This window comes from Phyllostomus hastatus, unplaced genomic scaffold (genome assembly GCF_019186645.2).
Source record: "Phyllostomus hastatus isolate PE091 unplaced genomic scaffold, TTU_PhHast_1.1 phas_scaffold_21, whole genome shotgun sequence".
Taxonomy (NCBI): Eukaryota; Metazoa; Chordata; class Mammalia; order Chiroptera; family Phyllostomidae; genus Phyllostomus; species Phyllostomus hastatus.
The window spans coordinates 45651081-45670122 of NW_025334017.1; the positions used below are offsets into that span (position 1 = coordinate 45651081).

At 52.3% G+C, this 19042-nt stretch overlaps 1 protein-coding gene across 5 annotated transcripts in view; it reads left to right on the top strand.

The window, feature by feature from the left end:
• The window catches only part of KHDRBS3 (KH RNA binding domain containing, signal transduction associated 3), an 85922-nt gene that overhangs the window by 28909 nt on the left and 37971 nt on the right, over nt 1–19042 (top strand). For all 5 annotated transcript variants that reach the window (XR_006788178.1, XR_006788179.1, XR_006788180.1 and 2 more), the window contains exons 2-4: nt 1012–1130; nt 12512–12628; nt 18230–18376. Coding sequence is in view for 2 of the 5 variants with exons in the window: in XM_045861294.1 (XP_045717250.1) it covers nt 1012–1130; nt 12512–12628; nt 18230–18376 (383 nt within the window). In the remaining 3 variants the exon portion in view is untranslated. The remainder of the gene's footprint in view (nt 1–1011; nt 1131–12511; nt 12629–18229; nt 18377–19042) is intronic.

Sequence of the window (19042 nt, forward strand, 5' to 3'; positions counted from 1 at the left end):
GTTTGCAATTAGAAGTGAGAAATGGGGTTTAACCCTTCGGCAGATTTAACTAAAAATTACATTTTTCTTCAAACTTTAATAGTTACTCTCGTCCCTACTCCCAGTAGTTACCGATGAAAAGTCCTTCTTACCTCGAATTAACCTGATGCACCGTTTTCTTCGGTCTGTGGGTGTGCCGGAGCCTCATCAGACAGACGTGTTGAGTGGCATTAAGCGTAACCCTGAGTCCTTCCCAGTCTCCCAGGGACTGGTCTGCTTGGGAGCGCCCAACCTCCCAGCCTGTCCCTTTTTCTCTGACCCCGGGGTCCGCCTCCCTGCCTGTCCCTTTTGGGTGACGGCGGCAGAAGCTGACACAGGCTGTGCAAGCCGTGTCAGTGAGCATTTCAGAGCCTTCCTTACGGCCGGAGAATTCCCCAGTATTCCCGTGGGGACTGGCGAACCTGTGGGGGCCCGGGTCCCCGTCGTCTGCTGTCCCCACTGCCGTGCAGGTCAGCTGGCCGGGACTCGGTCTGCGTCGCGGTGCACTGGTGAGCAAAGACCTGCTCCCGCAGTGGGCCTTGTCACTTGCGAGGAGGGAAGGTTTGGTGGGGGAGGGCGAGAAAGAATCAACTCTTGGTGGGGTGAGCCCTGGGGAGCCCTGCGGGATGACGAGTAGGGGTGCCGGCACTCTGTGGCCCTGGAGCTCGAATGCTCTCCGGCTCTTCCCTGCTGCTTTTCTCGAGGATTCCAGAAGGCCCCCGGGAGCTCACTCTGGTGTTTGGTTTTGTGTGTTAGCTCCCATTAGCACGGGCAGTGGAGGTCGGGCTTGGGAGAGCCCTGGTGTCTGCACGTTTCCCACTGTACCCGTGAAGGACTGTGGACAGAGCGGGAAGTGTGTCCTTACGGCAAACAACCGTAGCGAGCGGACCGTCCACACCTCTGAGGCCGTGCCACCGTAGAGCTCACGAGAGCCCCAGCCTCCGGAGTTCCCACTCATACGTCCACTTCATGGTTATCTTTTTTCCTCCACAGAAATAGAAAAGTTTCAAAAAGGAGAAGGCAAGGACGAAGAAAAGTACATTGATGTGGTGATTAATAAGAACATGAAGCTGGGACAGAAAGTGTTAATTCCTGTAAAACAGTTCCCCAAGGTAAGCCAGTGAGGCCCGCCGCGCCGCACTGCGCGGAGGCCCAGGGAGCAGCTGTTGCGTTCGGTACTTTCTCGAGGTGTTGTCCCTTCGCGCAGCTCGCCGCCCCAGCATGCACCAACCTTTAAAGTTAGTTCAAAACGTATTTTCGTGATTCTGTCTTTACTGTTCATCCCCAGTGTGAGGTCTGGGGCCCCAAAATCAGGCTTATGAAGCATACTGGCATTGTGACTTTGGACAATTTATTTAACTTCTTTCTACGTTTGTGTCTCTCTTTGTAAGATGAGGTTGGATTAGGAATTCAATGAGATTGTTTATGTTAAATGCTCAGCACAGGGCTCAGCACAGAAATGTTCCAAATTTTATTGTAATTGTTCTAAAAGAAGTTCTGTTTTTCACGTATTGCAAGTGTGATTTCATGCTGTTGAGCACAATTACAATACATGCTTTAAAGTATCTTAATTCTAAAATCTTGGCTGTTTTAGATTTGGCCTGAATTGATAGTCTTTTCGCCTTGTTTTTCCTTTTTCTTTCTTTTGAGAGTCCGTGCATGCGATTCACACACACAGTTGTACTGCTAAGGAGTTCATTTTTTCAGATTGCTGACTAACAATCCATTACCTGAATATACCACCGTTTAGCCATTTGTCTGGACAGTTTCGGGGTGGGATTATTATAAACTACATTGCTGTGGACATTTTCATTACGGATCATTTTGTGACCACATGTTTTCATTACTTTTGAGTAAGTAATAGGAATTTAAATGCCGTGCATGTAGTTTCACAAGAAATTGTCAGACTCTTCCCCCGTAGGGGTCGATACCTTGTGACATTTCCGGGGACAGTGCATGCGAGTTGTGGTTGCTCCATGTCTTTCTTCATCAACGTTTGTTGTTACCGTTATCAATTTCTAATTTTAGACATTCTGCTAATGTATAGTGGTATTTCTTTGTGTTAATTTGCATTTTCCTGATGATTAATGATTTTGTGGGTTTTTTTAAAGAATTTATTTATTTTTAGAGGGGAAGGGAAGGAGAAAGAGAGGAAGAGAAACATTAGTATGTGGTTGCCTCTCCAGCACCCCCTACTGGGGACCTGGCCTGCAGCCCAGGCATGTGCCCTGACTGGGAATCGAACCAGTGACCCTTTGGTTCACAGGCCCGCACTCAGTCCACTGAGCCACACCAGCCAGCAGGGCTGTGGGGTTTTTTTTCTTTTTTTAACTGTATCTATTGGCTGTTCATTTATCTACTATTATGAAGTGTCTTTTGAGATTTTTTTTTTTCTGTTTCTACATGGGATGTTATGTCTTTCCATCATTCAATTGTAAGAGCTTTTCTATATGTCCTGGGCCCATTTTGTTAGATATATGTTTTGTGCCTGTTTGGATCACTCCGTGGCTGGCCTACTATTTTCTTAATGGAGTCTCGTGATAAGCAGAAGTTTTTAACTTTGAGGATGCCTGATGTATCCAATTTTTCACTTAAGATTATTACCTTTTACCAGTTGAGAAATCTTTGCCGAACTCCAGGGGATTTCCAAGTTCTTTATTAAATGTAGAGTCTCCAGTGTTTCCTCTGAAAGCTTTATCACCGTAGCTCCTACTTTTAGGTCTGCGATGCACCTGAAATTATTTTTTGTGTGTGGGGTGAGACAGAGGGTCAGAGTGCATTCTTCCTTCGTCCTGATGTTCAGTTTCCCAGGGCCGCTTGTTGAAAGACGTGCCCTCCCCCTGACCGTGCGCCTTTGATGAGAGCTAGGCGACTGCCGAAGGGAGGGACCGTGCCTGTGCTTCTTCTCTGGTTTCTGCGATCTGACTGCGGTGCCTGCCCGCGCTGCTGCCCTGCCGTCTTCAGTAGTGTGTTATGGGGAGGCATCGGGCTAGGCATGTGGTCCCTCCCACCGCGCCCTTCCTTCTCCGGATTTCGTGGATTGCAGTCCTTTGCCATTCCATGTAGATGAAATAATTATTTCATTAATTTTGCCAAAACACTTTGCAGGGATGGTGATCGCAGTTGACTGTATCTGTTACTCAAGTCGGGGAAATTTGACTTCTTAACAATACCGAGTCTTTTCTTCCTTGACTATGGTATGTCTTCCCATATGTATTCCATATCGTGTGTATTTAGATTTTTAGTTCCTATCAGCAGCATTTTATACTTTTCAGGATAAAGGTCTTGTCTTTTGTTAAACTTATTCCTAAATATTTTATGTGTTTGGCATTTGTAAGATGAATATTTGAAATTCTTGCCCAGTATTTTGCTACTGATATAAACGTTCATATATTGACCTTGTATTCTGTTACCTTGCTAATAAATTCACTTGTTAGTTCTAGTAAACTGTTTTACAGTTCTTTAGGACATGCTATGTACATAATTAGATCGTCTGTATAAACAGTTTACTTCTTTCCCAATGTGTGTGTTTTATAGTTATTTAGCTTGCTTTATTGAATTGGTTGGTGTCTCTAGAATAATGTTTGAATACAGGTGGGAAAGATGAGTCATCCTTCCCTCGTTTCCAACTGACGTGGGGGCATTCAATGTTTACCATTGAGAACGTAACATCTGTACAGCTGTAGGTGTGTTTGTTTTGTTTTGTTTTGTTGGTAGATGCCCTTTTTTAGGTAGAGGAAGGTCTCTTCTGTCTCAGTTTTGCTCAGCGGTTTGACCCTGACTGGGTAGTGAGTTTCACTGGATGCCCTTCTGCATCTGTTGAAATGAACGCAGGATGCTGCTCCTTTACGCTGTTAACATAGTGAGTTTTTTTGATTTGTCTAAATGAAACGGATGTTTCACTCCTGGGTGAAACCTTACCAGGTAATGACATTGCCCTTTTCTATGTTGTTGGATTCAGACACGCCTGTGTTCACAGGTGCTGCTGGCCTGTCATTTTTTTCTGTATGGGGTCTTCATCAGGTTTGGGCATTAGTGTTATATGTGGTTTCAGAAAGTAAGGGGAGAGAGTATTTACCTTTTTCTCAGAGAATGCGTGTCAGTTTGGTGCCGTGTCTTCCTCAGTGTTTGGTAGAAGTCGCCAGTGAAACTCCCTGGGCCTGGGGTCCGATGACGAGCCCAGTGTCTTCGATCGACGTGTCACTAGTCGGATTTTCTTGTTCATCTTTGGGAATTTGTTGGTGTATTTTTCAAGGGATTTGTCCATGTCATTATAAAACTTTAACGATTTTCCTTCAAATGCTTCTTTTGAGCCTTTTCTCTCCACCTTTGAGACTTCAGTTATTCGTACAGGGTCTGTCCAGAAGGTATCCAGCCATGGAGTATGAAAAATGGGGACATTCACTGAAGAAGGTACAAGATACAAGAAACACCGTACACAGGACAATGACGCCTCAGTCCCCTTCCTATTAGGCACTGTGGGACCTCACACAGTTCTCCCGGTCTCCATCAGCTGCCCCATCATATTTTCTTGACACTTATCAGCAGTCTGAAAGCTCTTTCTTTCAAAGGTGATTTTAGTTTTGGGAAAAGCCAGAAGTTGCAGGGCACCAAATCTGGGCTGTAGGGGGCCTAAGTCACTTGGGTGATCTGATGTTTCACAAAAAAAACTCCACATAAGACATGATGTGTGAGCAGGTGCATTGTTGTGATGAAGCTGCCAATCACCAGCTGCCCACAGCTGCGGCCTTCTGAATCATCCGAATAGTTTCTGGGGAGGAATGTTCAAGCATAACACAGAATCTGATGCAGATTCATTGCTCTACTCACTCAGTCGTTTTGAATGCGATGGCCACACAGTGCACGTGCTCACTCAGCAGCATCGACCGCCCCGCTGACGAGTACAGTGAAGTCGTCATTGTTCACACATGTGCGTTCCAGGCCACTGTCCTGGGCTGCCAGGCTACATCCATGTCATGCAAACCATTCTCATCGTCTCCTTAGATTAACAATGGCTGGACTTGTTGTGGACAGACCTTGTATGCTTGACCTTTTGATATTCTCAAAACGGTTTTGGTGGCTACAGTCACTTCTGTGACTGGTTTTCTCTTCCCCTTTGTTCTTCAGACTGGGTGATTGGTGCTGCTGTGTCTCCAGGTCATTGTTCTTTCTTACCGTTATTTTCTCTTCAGCCCATCCTACAACATTTTTATGTCAAGTATTTTAACAGTCTGTTTCAGAATATTTGATTCATGTATAAGTATGTCTATTTTAAAAAATACTTTTTCTTTGCTAGGATTTTTCTGATTTTTTAATTCACGGCGGGTGTTATTTTATGCCACTGAGCACAGCTAAAATAGATGCTTGCAGTCTCGGTCTAATTCTGAAGTCTTCCTCACCTTAGATTTGACCTGAATGGATACTCTTTTGTCCCGATAGTGAGTCACCCGGCGGCCCAGCCCTTCCTGCGGTGGGCACTTCATCCGGGCTGGGTTCCGGACCCTGGGGCGTCACGTTGTGGGCACTCCAGACTGCGCCGTCCTCCTGTGAGGAGCGTTGGTACTCTGGGGATCAGACCCCGGGTTGGTCTCTTGGGTAGAAGCGGTCCCAGTTCAGTTCTTTTCTTAGTGTGGCTTTCGCGTTTACTTTTGGCTGCACAGTTTGGGGTCAGCCGGAGCCTGCGGCAGATCCGATTTTACCCACAAACCTTGGTCTCCCCAGCTCCGACTCCGTCTCTTCCAGCACTCCGCTCCCAGGGGTCTGCACCGGGGTTTGTCTTCAGCTCCGCCGCTCAGGCTGGAAACCCCAAGGTCAGCGGGTTTGCGGAGTCCAGTCCCTCCTTCCAGGGCCTCCCTGTTTCTGATGGTTCGGGCTCAGATCGTGTGTTTGCACATTTGGTTCAGCGTCGGAGAGTTCCTTATCTGCGGGCGGCCAGCCTGCGGGAGCTTAGCCGCACTTACGGAGCGGAGGGTGTGCGTTTTCAGGGAACCGGGAACGATGTGGGGAACCTTCCAGGGAGCCGTCAGTACACGTGGCCTGGCTCGTGGAGACCTGTGAAAGGGCAGCTCCCGGTGTGCCCACTGTCCTCTGCAGGCTCGGCGGGCAGTGGACGGACAGGCGGACGGGCACTGCCCGCCTTCACACCGTGTGCGAGCTCGCAGGTGATTAGTCCGCAGTTAGTACTCTGTTGTGTGTGAGCATGTGAAATAAAGCGTATGGACTAAAACGTCAAATACCGTTTTGCAGCGTCAGCTTTGACGAGAGTGGGGGGAGACAAATGATAATGCCCGGGTCTCACAGAGCAGCGTCCTTGCAAGTGTTCAGGCAGTCCGGAGCAGGCCGCGTAGGTGCCCGTTGCTCTCAGAATGCCGGAAGGGGGTATTTCTGCCCCGAGTAGTTGAGCACGCAGGTTCCGAGCCAGCCCGCGTAAAAGGCCGGTGCGGCACTTCCGCGGGCTCTGCGGAAAAGCTCACAGGCCGGTGCCAGGTAAAGGACCCAGGGACGGAGCTGGGAGGGGGCGCAGCGGCTGGCCTGCGGGGGGGCGGCCCTGGCGGAGTCCTGCTGGGCGCGGAGTTGGTGCTGACTGCGCGCTCTCGGCTCCTGGGGCCGCAGAGCAGTGCCCTGTGGGGAACCCCATCCAGGCAGGTGGCTTCCAGTTAGCGGGAGGATTTCTCTCCTCGAGGGAGACCCTTCCCGACACTGTGTCTGCCGCACCCCGTGGCACGCGAGTCCCCCGGGGTTCCAACCTAACGCCCGTTCTTGAGCTGCGTGCCCGAGCCTGGGACGTGGGAGACTCGGAGTCAGCCCTGTTGCGTGAGGCTTGTGTGTTCAGACGTTAAACTGGAGACGCGACCCTCCCCAGTCTTCCCGTGGACAAGCCCGGCCCCCGGGGCCGAGCAGTGGCCAGGTGCCGCGGAGTTAACATCCACGTCCCCAGGGGCTGGAGCAGGTGCCTGCGGCATCGTGGACGCCTGCGGTTCAGGCGCACTCACCTCTCCCTGCCCCGGCCCCTCCCCCGTGGCTGCGCCCCGGCCCCTCTGCCCACGCACTGCCCACTGTTGAGGGTTTTCCAGGAGTCCGGCCTCATGTAGCAGAGTGACGGCGATCCAGGCACGTTTTCTCACGAGGACGTCCAGTTGTGCGGGGCCGGCAGACGCCAGTGGACGCTTACTGTGCGAGAAGTGCCACTCCGGGGGCTCCGGGAAGACAGGCAGGGGCCACGGGGCTCTGCCAGAGGCCCCCTGCAGGGCTGTCTGGAAGGGGCAGGCTGGCCGGGGCGGGGCCGCACCCCAGACAGGGCACGATGGTCACAGTCTGTGTAGGGCAGAGGCCCCCTGAGAAATTCCAAGCCATTTCCTTTGGCCAAACAGGTTCATTTTAGTACGACGTACAGCTTGTTACAGGATTTGTATGTAAAGCACTAGGGGTGCAGAGTGCGGGGCGGGGGGGTGTTGGCCGGTGGTGGGGCTGTGCGGGGTGTCAGGGGGAGTGTCACATGCGCTGTGGTAGAGGATGGGGCAGGTGGCTTCTCCGGGTGCTTCACGTCAGGGTGTGGTTTCAGGAGAGGGGAGGCCAAGGGCGGACGCACGCCGGGGGCAGCAGCGCTGGTGCGCCGCCCCAGCCTGAGCTGGGGTGCGAAGGGAAGTGAGTTAGAGCTCTGTGTCGTCGTTACACACGCACGCTCTGGCTGCACACACGCACTGTGGGAACAACACGTGTGTCCTGCCGTGTTAAATCAGAACATCCACGGCGTAGACAGACAGTTCAGAAAAACGGGAGTGACAGCAGCTACTTTCTGCGGGGCGGGGTTCTGTGAGTTGTCCCACATCACAAGCTCCTGTGCTTTAACGTTTTAACCGGAACGTGGTACCACGTGTCTCATTTGGAGGAAAAGATTTCCCTTTGGGGGGACATAGGCCCTGCAGACAGTTCATGTAGGAGGCACTTTTGTGCCGTGGTTGTGTTTTTTAAGAGTTGCTTGTACCGAGTTAAAGCCTATAGGTTTAAGTTAGATTGATTACGTTTCTTAATTTGGCCGTTGTTTCCATCCCTAAGCATTCTAACTCGTGCGTACTGTTTATTCACTTCATGGTGATGGACGTGGGTTGTTACTTGGAGTGTTCTGTGGGCTTTTTCAATTTCACGTATTTGCCGGCTCACACAAGCTCTCGGGTTGAGGGTCTTTGAGAGAGGAGCGCTCGGAAAAGGTGTCCCTGCCTGGAATTTGAATCAGAGCGCAGGGAGACGTTCCCCTCCAAAGCCGGCCGGCTTCTCCCCTCGCAGCGCGTTGCAGCCTGAAAGCCCGCGGACTTCCTGCTGGGTCACAGCCTGTTCCGTAGAAGTCGCCGTGGGTTTAAACATTTCCTCGAGTGGTAACTATGTGACGGTCCTGTCAGCATGTAACTTTGCCGTGATTCCTAATTGACCTCCAGAGGCTTGTCCTGTTTTCCGCAGAGGAGTTATGTGCAGATAATTTGTGTTTTTGGTGTTCGATTGGTGGTTGATGTATTTAGTAGATTACAGTATGCTGGTGTCCTGTGTGTTTTTTTTAATATATATATAGCAAGGGCATTTCTTTTTTTTTTAATTTTTTTATTTTTAAAGATTTTATTTTATTTATTTTTAGAGAGGGAAAGGGAAGGGAGGGAGAAAGAGAGAGAGAGAGAGAGAGAAACATCAATGTGCGGTTGCTGGGGGTTATGGCCCTGCAACCCAGGCATGTGCCCTGACTGGGAATCGAACCTGGGACACTTTGGTTCGCAGCCCATGCTCAATCCACTGAGCTACACCGGCCAGGGCTCTGTGTTAGTTTTTTATGTAAGTGCCATTACTGAAGTTAGTATGACCAGCCAGTAAGGATGTTGATATGAAAAACAATCACTTAAAGCTACCTGGGTTTCTAATTAAAGTCACTGTGGGTGCCCCTCCTGGTACCCGTGAACTCGGGGACCCCGTGACGAAGTAGGAGGGCCACTCAGGGTGACAGGACCTTAGGAGACCGTTATGGCCCCAGGCCACGGTTCCCAGCAGGGACCCCCCTGTGCCCCTCCTCTCCTGTCACTTAGGATGGGACCTGGAGGGCAGTGAGGTGACAGGTGGGGAGGACAGGAACACACCTTTGGAAGCCTCCTTTGTTCTGTCCTCAGAGGCCTCCTCTGGGCTCTCGGGGTCCTGGGGCCCCATCCCGGGGCTGTGACAGGCACTGAAGTCGGCGTGTGCAAATGTGACCGCGTGCGAAAGTGCCGTGGGGTGTTTCACATCTTCTGCAGTGCCTTTCCCTTCTTTCTCACATGCACGGTGTTGGCCCACCAGGTAGCACTTGTTGAACTCAGATTTATTAAGTAGGCTCCAAAAGCAGACAGACCAGTGCGGAGGGGTTCCTGAAAGAATTGACTCCTGTTGTCTTGGGCGGTTGTTATTATTATTACTGCTTCTGTTTTATTTATATGTCCTGTGGCCGCAAAGCAGTAAATTTGGAAACACGGTGTGCGATGAATATTGTTACATATGTATCTTGGATGACTTCGCTGCTTCCTGTCTGAGGGGTCATGGAAGATGGATCTCTTAACTGTGTCGCTAAGCCCAGAGGTAGAGACGTTTTTAGTGCCTTGTCACATATTACCGGCTTAGCTCCCTTGCAGTGTCACCGGGCTGATGGTTTCGGCTTCTCTGGGCCCCGTGAGGACCACCAAGGTGGATCCACAGAAGGCTGTCCTGATGTCAGGCAGGGAAGTGTGGACGACACTTAACGCCCCTCTCCTGGGACTCCCAGCCCGCTGGCCTGACGCCCACGGACCCCCCTGTGAGCTTCTGTCCAAACAAGTAATTGACACGTAATCAACATAAAACAAGGGTCTCATCGGCCCTGAGAAGCATCGTGACCGAGGGGGGAGGGACCCCCTACCTGAGACCTGCCTGGCCCTGCCTGCTGGAGGACGCCACTTGGAAGGCCCTGGACAGCTGGGTTTTGACGTGTCCCCGGTGGATTCGTGCCTCTTTGCCGTGGCAGCCCCCTCCCGTGCCTTTATTTGCATGAGTGGCAGACAGCACGTGCGGCCCAGTGCCCGCGCTGGAAACCAGTGCGTCAACGTTGTTTACTAGCTGCTCCTCCGTGTGCCCCCTCCCCTCCATCCTTCGGACACTGGGACTTACACATTTTGTTATTTCTGTGCCCACATTATCATCTGTCTCCCTCTCTCTGCACTCCATGGCCTCCCTCCCCCAGTCTGCCGGAGTAGCCTCATTGGGGGCTGTCTCCCGCCTCCTGTTCCGGGTCCTCCCTTCTGTCCCCCACCCCGCAGCTGGGCGGCTGCAGTCCGGGCTTTTCTGGGTTAACCGTTTCAAACTCACTTATACAGGGGCTGCATTGCTTGTCTTTTCTTTTCTTTTTTTCCTTCCCTTTCCTTCCCTTTCCTTCCCTCCCTCCCTCCCTTCTCTCTCTCTCTCTCTCTTTTTTTTTGCCATCCACCCCTCCCCACCCCGCAAGAGGATAACCCAGCCTTGGGCAGACAGAGATCGCACGTACGGGAGGTGGATTATTTCACATTGCTGACCGAGTGTGCCTCTGTGTGTATTTCTTTCCCCCGTCTCACCCGCTGGAGAAGTTATGCTACACCTCACTGCCCTTTGGAGTTGTGACTTTCTCCGTAAATTGGGCTGCTCACCATTTAAACGGAGACACTGTGTTACATTCCAGTCGATGGAGCAATACCAAGTAATCCCCTACCGCTACCAGGAATACTTAGAGCTTTGTGATTGGAAACTTAATAAATTTAAATAATAGATTTTTAAAAAAATCTATAGTCTAATATGTTGCAATAATTTCTGCAGCAGAGAAAATCAATAAAAACGGGGTTGACGAGTGCCGTTTGGTTTGGGGTAAAATGCACTCTCATTCCACGAGTGCTTATGGAGAAGCCCTTACGCAGGAGAAGTGATGACTCGGAACCGGGGCCCTGATCACTCCCCCGGGGTTCGCGCTCCGGCTGGAGGGGCGGCCAACTTCACCGAGCCATGCCGGGCAGGAATGGGACTAGCACGAGAGGGGCGGAGGGGCTCCGTGCCCAGGTAAGGGTGTGAGCGGGAGTCTTTGCTGGAGAAGGAATCGCAGGTGGAATTACATTTAGTCCTTGCCAGCCAGCCCAGGCTGTGAGTAAGCAGAGATAGGGCGGGGGCGGGGGAGTAGTCACTGGGCTAGAATGACTTAATTAGGGGGAAGGGGAGCCCGTGGCGTTCAAGAGCGAGTTAAAGCTTGGGGCTGCGCAGTCCCCGGAGTTCTAACCCCGGGTCGGGTCGGGTGGGGCCGTGCGGACGGGATGCAGCCTTTGTGCCTGTGGGCTGCGGGCCGAGGCTTTAGAGTGCGGGGCGGGGCGGGGGGTGGGGCCATGAGAGCAAGAAGGGCCCGCAGTGGACGTGGGGGAGTGATTTTCAGCAGGTGTGAGATTGGTCCCAGGGTTGGATTTTGTCTATGAAATCGTAAACTGCATTTCAAGAAAAAGAAAGAACATAAAAGGAACATGAAGCCGTGTGTGTGTGACAATCAGGGAAGACGCTGTGAGAACACTTGTGGGCGTGTGCACCGCAGTGAGCAGGAGGGACCGTGCCAGGGAAGGGACTGGATGTGTGTTTGTGTGATTCAGGGAATGCATGTGCACACACTTGCGCACACACACACAACACAAATTCAGTCCACTCGTAAGGAATCAGTGGGCACTGAGTCCACCATTATAGGGGTCTATATACTACAGAATGCCCTCCTATTACAACATAACTAGATCTTACATAAATCTCAACAAACATACTTTAAAGTAATTTTTTTAAGATTTTATTTATTTATTTTTAGAGAGGGAAGAGAGGGAGAAAGAGAGAGAGAGAGAGAAACATCAATGTGCAGTTGCTGGGGGCCGTGGCCTGCAACCCAGGCATGTACCCTGACTGGGAATCGAACCTGCGATGCTGTGGTTTGCAGCCCACACTCAATCCACTGAGCTACGCCAGCCAGGGCTGGTAAAGCGTTTGTGAGCCACTGGGTGTGGAAGAGCGTCGAGAGCAGTGCACCCACTGGGTGACCAGCCATGGCCAAGTGCTGGCCGGGAAGAAGGGCCAGACACTCTCCAGGGACCGTCGGGGACCTTGCATGGCACCTGGCAGCCGCTTTCCTCCCCTGTACGCCAGCCCTGGCGCTTGCTGTTCACGCAGATACTGGACGCATGCGGACGTGGTCGAGGGAGGAAACTGCATTTTCCATGTGCGAACTGCAGCCAGCGTGGGAGCGATGGGCGTAGGGACGTGTGTCTTTCCTGTTTTAGACGTTGCACAGCCGTGAGCCCTGTTGCATGTGGTCTGCGGGAACTGTGCGGTTCGGGGAGCAGGGAGCGGACGGTTAGTCACTGACCCATGATGCGTTGCGTTCTCCCGTGGTTCCTGGTGTTCAAGAGTAGGACATGTGTTTCCACTGCGAATGTTACAGGTTTGACTGGTTTGTCTTTCCTAGTTCAACTTCGTGGGCAAACTGTTGGGTCCCCGTGGCAACTCCCTGAAGCGTCTTCAAGAGGAAACCTTGACAAAAATGTCCATCCTTGGAAAAGGCTCCATGAGAGACAAGGCAAAGGTAATATTCATCGGAGACGGCGGCTACCGTCTTAGCCATCGTATAATGTGCTTTGAGATCACCCATTTTGTTAATGCATGTTGCATAGAAGCCAGCTAGCGTCTCAAAGGAAGGTACAGGAAAATGTTATATAAGGTGATATACTTATTTATAATACTGGGTAGCAAACTGAGTCACACTGGCCAATTCAGAACATGTCATATCTTAAACTTGCACATAACTTTTATATTCTTTTGTGAAATAGTACTGTAGTACCTACGATTTTGATTCTAGAAGCCTTGCGTTACCTTGCAGAAAGTGCAGTGCTACAGACATCACAACGAGGAGAAGCAAGAGTTATCTGTAGCCTCAGCATCTCTGGGTTTTAGAGTAGCTCTTCAGGTCTTTTCTACAAAGTGTACACTTTTATTTGCTCTTTTCCCCTTCGTTTGGTATCCTGTGTGTTTTACCAAGTTTGAATTGATTTTAAAAGTTTTAATAATTGCTTACATGTAGTTATTTTACTTGGATGTATTCACATTCACTGCCTCTTTGTTTAAAGAATTCCAAGGTTAATTTACTTTTAATTGAATTTATTGGGGTGGCGTTGGTTAATACAATTATGTGGGTTTCGGGGTACGGTCCCATAACGCATCATCTGTGTGTTGTGTTGTGTGTTCACGACCCGAGTCAGGTCTCCTTCCGTCACTGTTTATCCCGCTCTGCCCTCTCCTGCCTCCCCAGCCCCCTTCCCCTCTGGTAACCAGCACACTGTTTCTGTGCTAATGAGGTTTTTCTGTTTTGCTTAATCCCTTCACCTTTTCACCCAACCTCCCAACCCCCTCCCCTCTGACAACTGTCGGTCTGTTCTCTGTGTCTATGAGTCTGTTTCTGTTCTGTGTGTTAGTTTATTTTATTCATTGGATTCCACATACAAGTGAAATCATAGGGTATTTGTCTTTCCCTGACTGGCTTATTTCACTTAGCGTAATATTCTCCAGGTTAATCCATGCTGTCACGAAAGGTAAGATTTCCTTCCTTTTTTAATGGCTGAGCAGTATTCCATCGTGTAAATGTACCGCAGCTGTTTTCCCCCCTCGGCTGCTGGTGGGCACTTGGGCTGCTTCCAGATCTTGGTGATCGTAAGTGATGCTGCAGTGAACACAGGGGTGCGTGTATCCTTTGCAATCTGTGTTCCGGGTCCCTCCAGATGAATTCCCGGAAGTGGAATCGCTGGGTGCTAAGGCACTTCCGTTTTTACATTTTTGAGGGAACTCGACACTGTTTGCACAGCGGCTGCCCCAGGCTGCACTCCCACCAGCAGTGCAAGAGAGTCCCCCTAAGGTCTCCACGTCCTTGCTGGCACTTGTTCGCTGATTTATTGGTGACGGCCATGCTGACAGGTGTGCGGTGACATCTCGTTGTGATGGGCCCCCCTTCTTAATACGCTAAAATGACTATTGTTTTCATTGCTCAGTTTCTCAAAGGTACCGATGTTGAAAGAAATGTTCACATCTCATAATGTGTCGTCACTCCCGTTGTTCTCTGTTGTCACTTGGCTGATCTGTCATCGTTTCAGGGTTTATTTTACCGAGAACCAGATCTGTGTTTAGTGGTGACTTACGGTGACATGCTGAGGAAGGGCGTGTCAGACCAGCAGGTTATTTAAGCAGCAAAACCCTGCCTCCTCACGGGAAAGTCCATCTAAAATAGCGGCTTTCACGTGAAGACCGCCACCAGTGGTTTATTGAACAGCCACCGTGACTCAGGCCACATGTGACACTTCACATGTGTTCCATGTTATCCCTGGGGAAATCGTGGGCGATGAACATGATTTTGTTTTTAAATTTTACATGTATGAGGACGGAAAGCCGGGGAGTCTGAGGATATCATCTGGTTAATCAGGGAGGTCCATTCTGTCATTTGATCAAAACCTGGTTATGCACGTGACTCACAGGGGCTGCCATTTAACAATAGAGATCCCCAGGCCCCCAGCCCATTTAGGGTGGGGCCCTAACGTGAATTTTCAGTAGGTGTTTGAAATAATTCCAACCCACAGCCAGGCCAGTTTAACTGCCTAGCAAGCATTGCTGTCTAGAGTGATGTGACTGGTTCCCTGACCCATCTGACCTGGTTGGAGGAGAAAATGAAACTTATGTCGGCCAGTGGGTCGGAAATTACCTGTGTCTTGGAGGAAAGCACCCCACCCTTGCTGATATGTTAATGAGGTCTGTTAATAAGGCCGCCTGGTAATGAGGTGCCTGATAAGGCCAGCAGAGCCCATCGACACTGTGCTGCTGAGTTTGCCGGTATTGGAGTTTCTTGGTGACAGAGTGACATTTGGTGGCATTCCGTGGAGTGATCTGGGCGCAGGGCGCTCCTCCCAGAGGGTATTCCAGCTAGAAGGGGCCGGGAGACGCGTCTTTCCCTGGACTGTGTGCCCACGTGATAGCCGGTGCCCGGCGTCCGTGTAGTGAGCGGGAACGTCATCGGCCTGCCCACGGTCGGGGCTTTGGGTGGTCCCTCCACAGCCTGTCGTCACTTCGGGGGCTGGTGGCAGTCCCCTGCTGTTGGCCTACCGGGCACTCAGCAGTGGCCGTGGCCAGCCCTCCTTTGGAGTGCAGCCTGTCGTGTGTCAATGCGTGACCTCTCCCACTGTCCCCAGGAGCACTTTCCTGAGGAGCCCCTGGAGTCGCCCAGCGGTGGCTGGGGCATGAGGTGCTTCGGCGTCTGCTAGAGCTGGCCCCCCCAACCTCCTGCTCACTGAGTGCCAGCTCGCACTGCACGGGCCTCTCTGCTCTCCCACCCTCAGGCTCTCCCCCAGCCCACGTCTCACCCCCTCGTTAACGCCTCCGTGTCCGTGCCCTTGACGGCGTCACTCAGCGAGTCCGTGTGGACGTCCTGCAGGCGGCGGGGCATCTGCCTCCCCTCCAGACCGCCGGAAGCTGAGGACAGAGCGTGCGTTGTGGGTTGGCAGTCTGCTGCCCCCACAAGCCCCGCTCCAGGCGGTGGCCGTCAGTGGGCACTTCTGGTGCCCGGCCCGCAGTGCCCTCTGCCATCGGAGCCTCACCGCCAGAGCCCGGACACGGGTTTCCCGTGACCCTTTTCACCAGCTCGCTTTCGGTCTGCAGGCGTCCTCGGTTGACGCTGTGTCTGTCTCAAAAGAGATCCCTTTCCCTCCTGTTGAAATCTTCCTCTTTCAGATTTCCAGGAGAAGATGAACCTCGTGCATCTCCTCTGTTTGCGACGCTGATGGAGGTGCGGGAGTCGTCACCCACATGCACGGGTGGTTCCGAGGGGAATCGCCGCGGTGACGCCGTGGGGCCTCCCTCCGTGCGGAGCCTCACACCCGGTGTCGTGCCCGCATCATCGGCATCGTAGAATAATAGAATAATTAATACTGTAGCTGCGTAATAGGAATTATCATTATTATAAGGATAATTATTCCTGGATTTACTGTTTATTCCGTGTCAGACCAAAATCTAAAGACTTTCTGTCTTCAGACACAAAACCCCTCTATCACTCCCGTTCCTGTGCTACTGCGCGCTCCCAATCACTGATGTGACGACTCCTCTATTGCCACAGCCGCCCCGTGGGCGGCAGTGGGTGCTGTGCTGTCCCCGCCACCTGAAGCCAGCCCTCGTAGATGGGATAAAGTGACCCCCCTGCCCACAGTTAAGCGGTGTGTGTCGGATGTGGGATTCAAATGTGGGGTTTGAATGCAGATCTTTGGCGTCTGGTCCTTCCCCAAACGCTGCGTGGTCTCCCCTCATGAGCCCCGACCGAGTCCGGGAATGACGGCCCGCTCTGTGGACCTGGGAGACCCTGGGGAGACGGCGAGAAGCTCCCCCATTCCAGCCCGAGTCTGCGATGGAGAGGAACGTGCTGGACTGTGGACCGACACGCGTCATCGCGTTAGGGTGGCTACTTTGGCACGCATTCGAGGGTCAGAAGGGCTCGTTCCGGTGGTGGTTCGTGCTCTCTAAGACGACGCGGTGCATGGTCTCCAGGCTTTGAGGCTTCAGCTGTAAAAGGCCGAGGGCCAGACCAAACGATTAAAAAGGTCCCGATTAGAACAACGGACAGTCTGTGGTTGGCGGGAAAGAGTAGTGCCCTTTGTACTCGAGACAAGCGGCGAGGAAACAGCACAGGGCATTAATGGTAGCTTACATTTGCTCTCTCTTACTTCAGATGTTTTCCTTGTGTTCTGTGGGTTTCTGCCCCTCTTCCCCTGACTGTGCCGGCAGCCAGCCCAGGCTGGGTGCCTGCCGCGTGTCCGGTGAGGTGCTGGGCCGCACAGCCCTGTCCCCTTTGTGGGGCAGTCACTGGAAGCCGACCCCTTGGCCTTCTCGTGGCCCTCCAGTGATACACATGTGTTAGCACCAAGCTGCTTTCGCACATTAAGTGCTGGATTACATGTAAACGGTCTAGCTCACACACCTAGTGACCAGCGTCCCTGCCATTCGGGGGTATCTGACTCTGAGTCCCAGGCCCTACTCCTGTTGGCCCTTCTCCTTTGCAAGAATCCAGACCAGTCCCGTAATGAAAGGTGGGGTCCGGAGTGTGTGTGCTTGCGAGGCCTGGGGACTGGCGGCGGGACTGCGGGCGGTGGTGTCAGGGACCGGGGGTTCTCCCTCTGCCGGGACAGGCTTTTTGGGGAGGTTGGGAGGGCTTCAGATGTAGGTTCCCAGCAGTGTTTCTGTGTGTCTGATTTTCATGTTGGAGACAGACGTCTGGAAAACTCAGATTCTGCAGTTGCCACTCGAATGAAGGCTAGTTAGCAGAAGATAATGGAGCGAAATGACTAGTCCCTTAATTATCTGTGTTTTTCCTCTCCGAGTTTCCCCCTGAATTTCATTGTGAACCACAAACAAATTAGAAAAGGTTTGATCATAATTACGTACAATCATGTAATAAAGCCTGTCATGTACCTTATTCCGTCTTCTACCCCCAGACAGAGCCTAGTGCCCGGCATGTGGAAGTGCTCTGTGAACCATGTGTACAGAAGCCAGTGGACGTAGGTGTGAATGAGTAATCGGCCATTCACTCATAAAAACTTGCTGAGCGTCTGCTTTATGCCAAGCACTTTCCTCGATAGGGGGAGTGTAGTACTAAGCGAGACCCTAACCCCAACCTTCACCCCAAGCCCAGCTGTACCCCGAAACCTTTGGCGGGAGAAATTAGGAAACAGGCAAGTCACCAGCGAGGCCCCTTTGACGCCTCAGATACTGGTGAATGCTTGGTAACGGCGCACGGCACAGCACACAGGGTCCCCAGGCAGAAGTGAGCTGCGTTGCTGGGCCGTTGGAGAACCACACAGGGAGTCCGGCCGCCCCTGGAGGGGGACTCGAGGGTGCGAGGGAGCCGAGCACGGGGCAGAGAGAGGGCAGGTGGCTGGAGACAGCAGTGGAGCCTGCAGCAGGCGGCCTCCGAGTTTCCAGAAAGGCCTGTGAGTGGCAGGGCCAGATGTGTATTCTAGACTTTCTTCCTTAGGTGGCGCTTGCTCTTGAGTGGCTCCTTGCGACAGCCCCGTGCCGAACACGCTCTGGGCGGTTTTCCTTGTTTCCCTCCTTCCTCCTCCTGACGACGACCCCCCGTTCTGCACGCCCTGTCTCCCTTCAGGAAGAAGAGCTGAGGAAGAGTGGGGAGGCCAAGTACTTCCACCTCCACGACGACCTGCACGTGCTCATCGAGGTCTTCGCCCCGCCGGCCGAGGCCTACGCCCGCATGGGGCACGCGCTGGAAGAGATCAAGAAGTTCCTCATTCCCGTGAGTGGCCTGCACGCCCTGCTTCTACTTGAACCCTTGGGGACCCTGATCGGTCCCCGGTGTTGGCAGAGCACTTGACCTCGGAAGAGCCCCTCGCTGGTCACGGCCACGGCAGGCAGCCCTCACGCCGTCCCGTGAATCACTTGGTGGTGTTCCTTCTTTACAGATGAGACCACAGACTTCTGAGGTTAATTCATATCACTAAGGTCACGTGACCGAGAGGGTGGAAGAGCGGTCACTTGTCCGTGTTGTGGGAGCCCGAGTCTTACCCCTTTCTGGGACGCCAGAATGACCCCCCCGATGCCCTTGGCTGTGAGGCAGACTCGGAGTTCTGCGCCCCCCCCCCCCCGCCCCCACGACTGTTTGCGTGGGGCCTCGGCGGACTTCCCCCCTGTGGGGCTGACTTGACCCCCATACAACTTCATGTCACCCGCCCCCCCGACCCCTCACACTTTCAACAGGGCGGAGAGTTAGCATTGAGGTAGCACGTTTTATGCAGAATGTGCTTTACAGACACCTCATTCATCCTTACGCATGTGCAGTGAGACGGTAGGAACACTGATACGTTTGCTGTAGAGAGGTGGAAACACCAGTGGATTCCAGTGACTCTTCTGAGGTCAGGACACTCCAAATAAGTTAGGGGAAGAGTCTGTATTTACAGTAAAA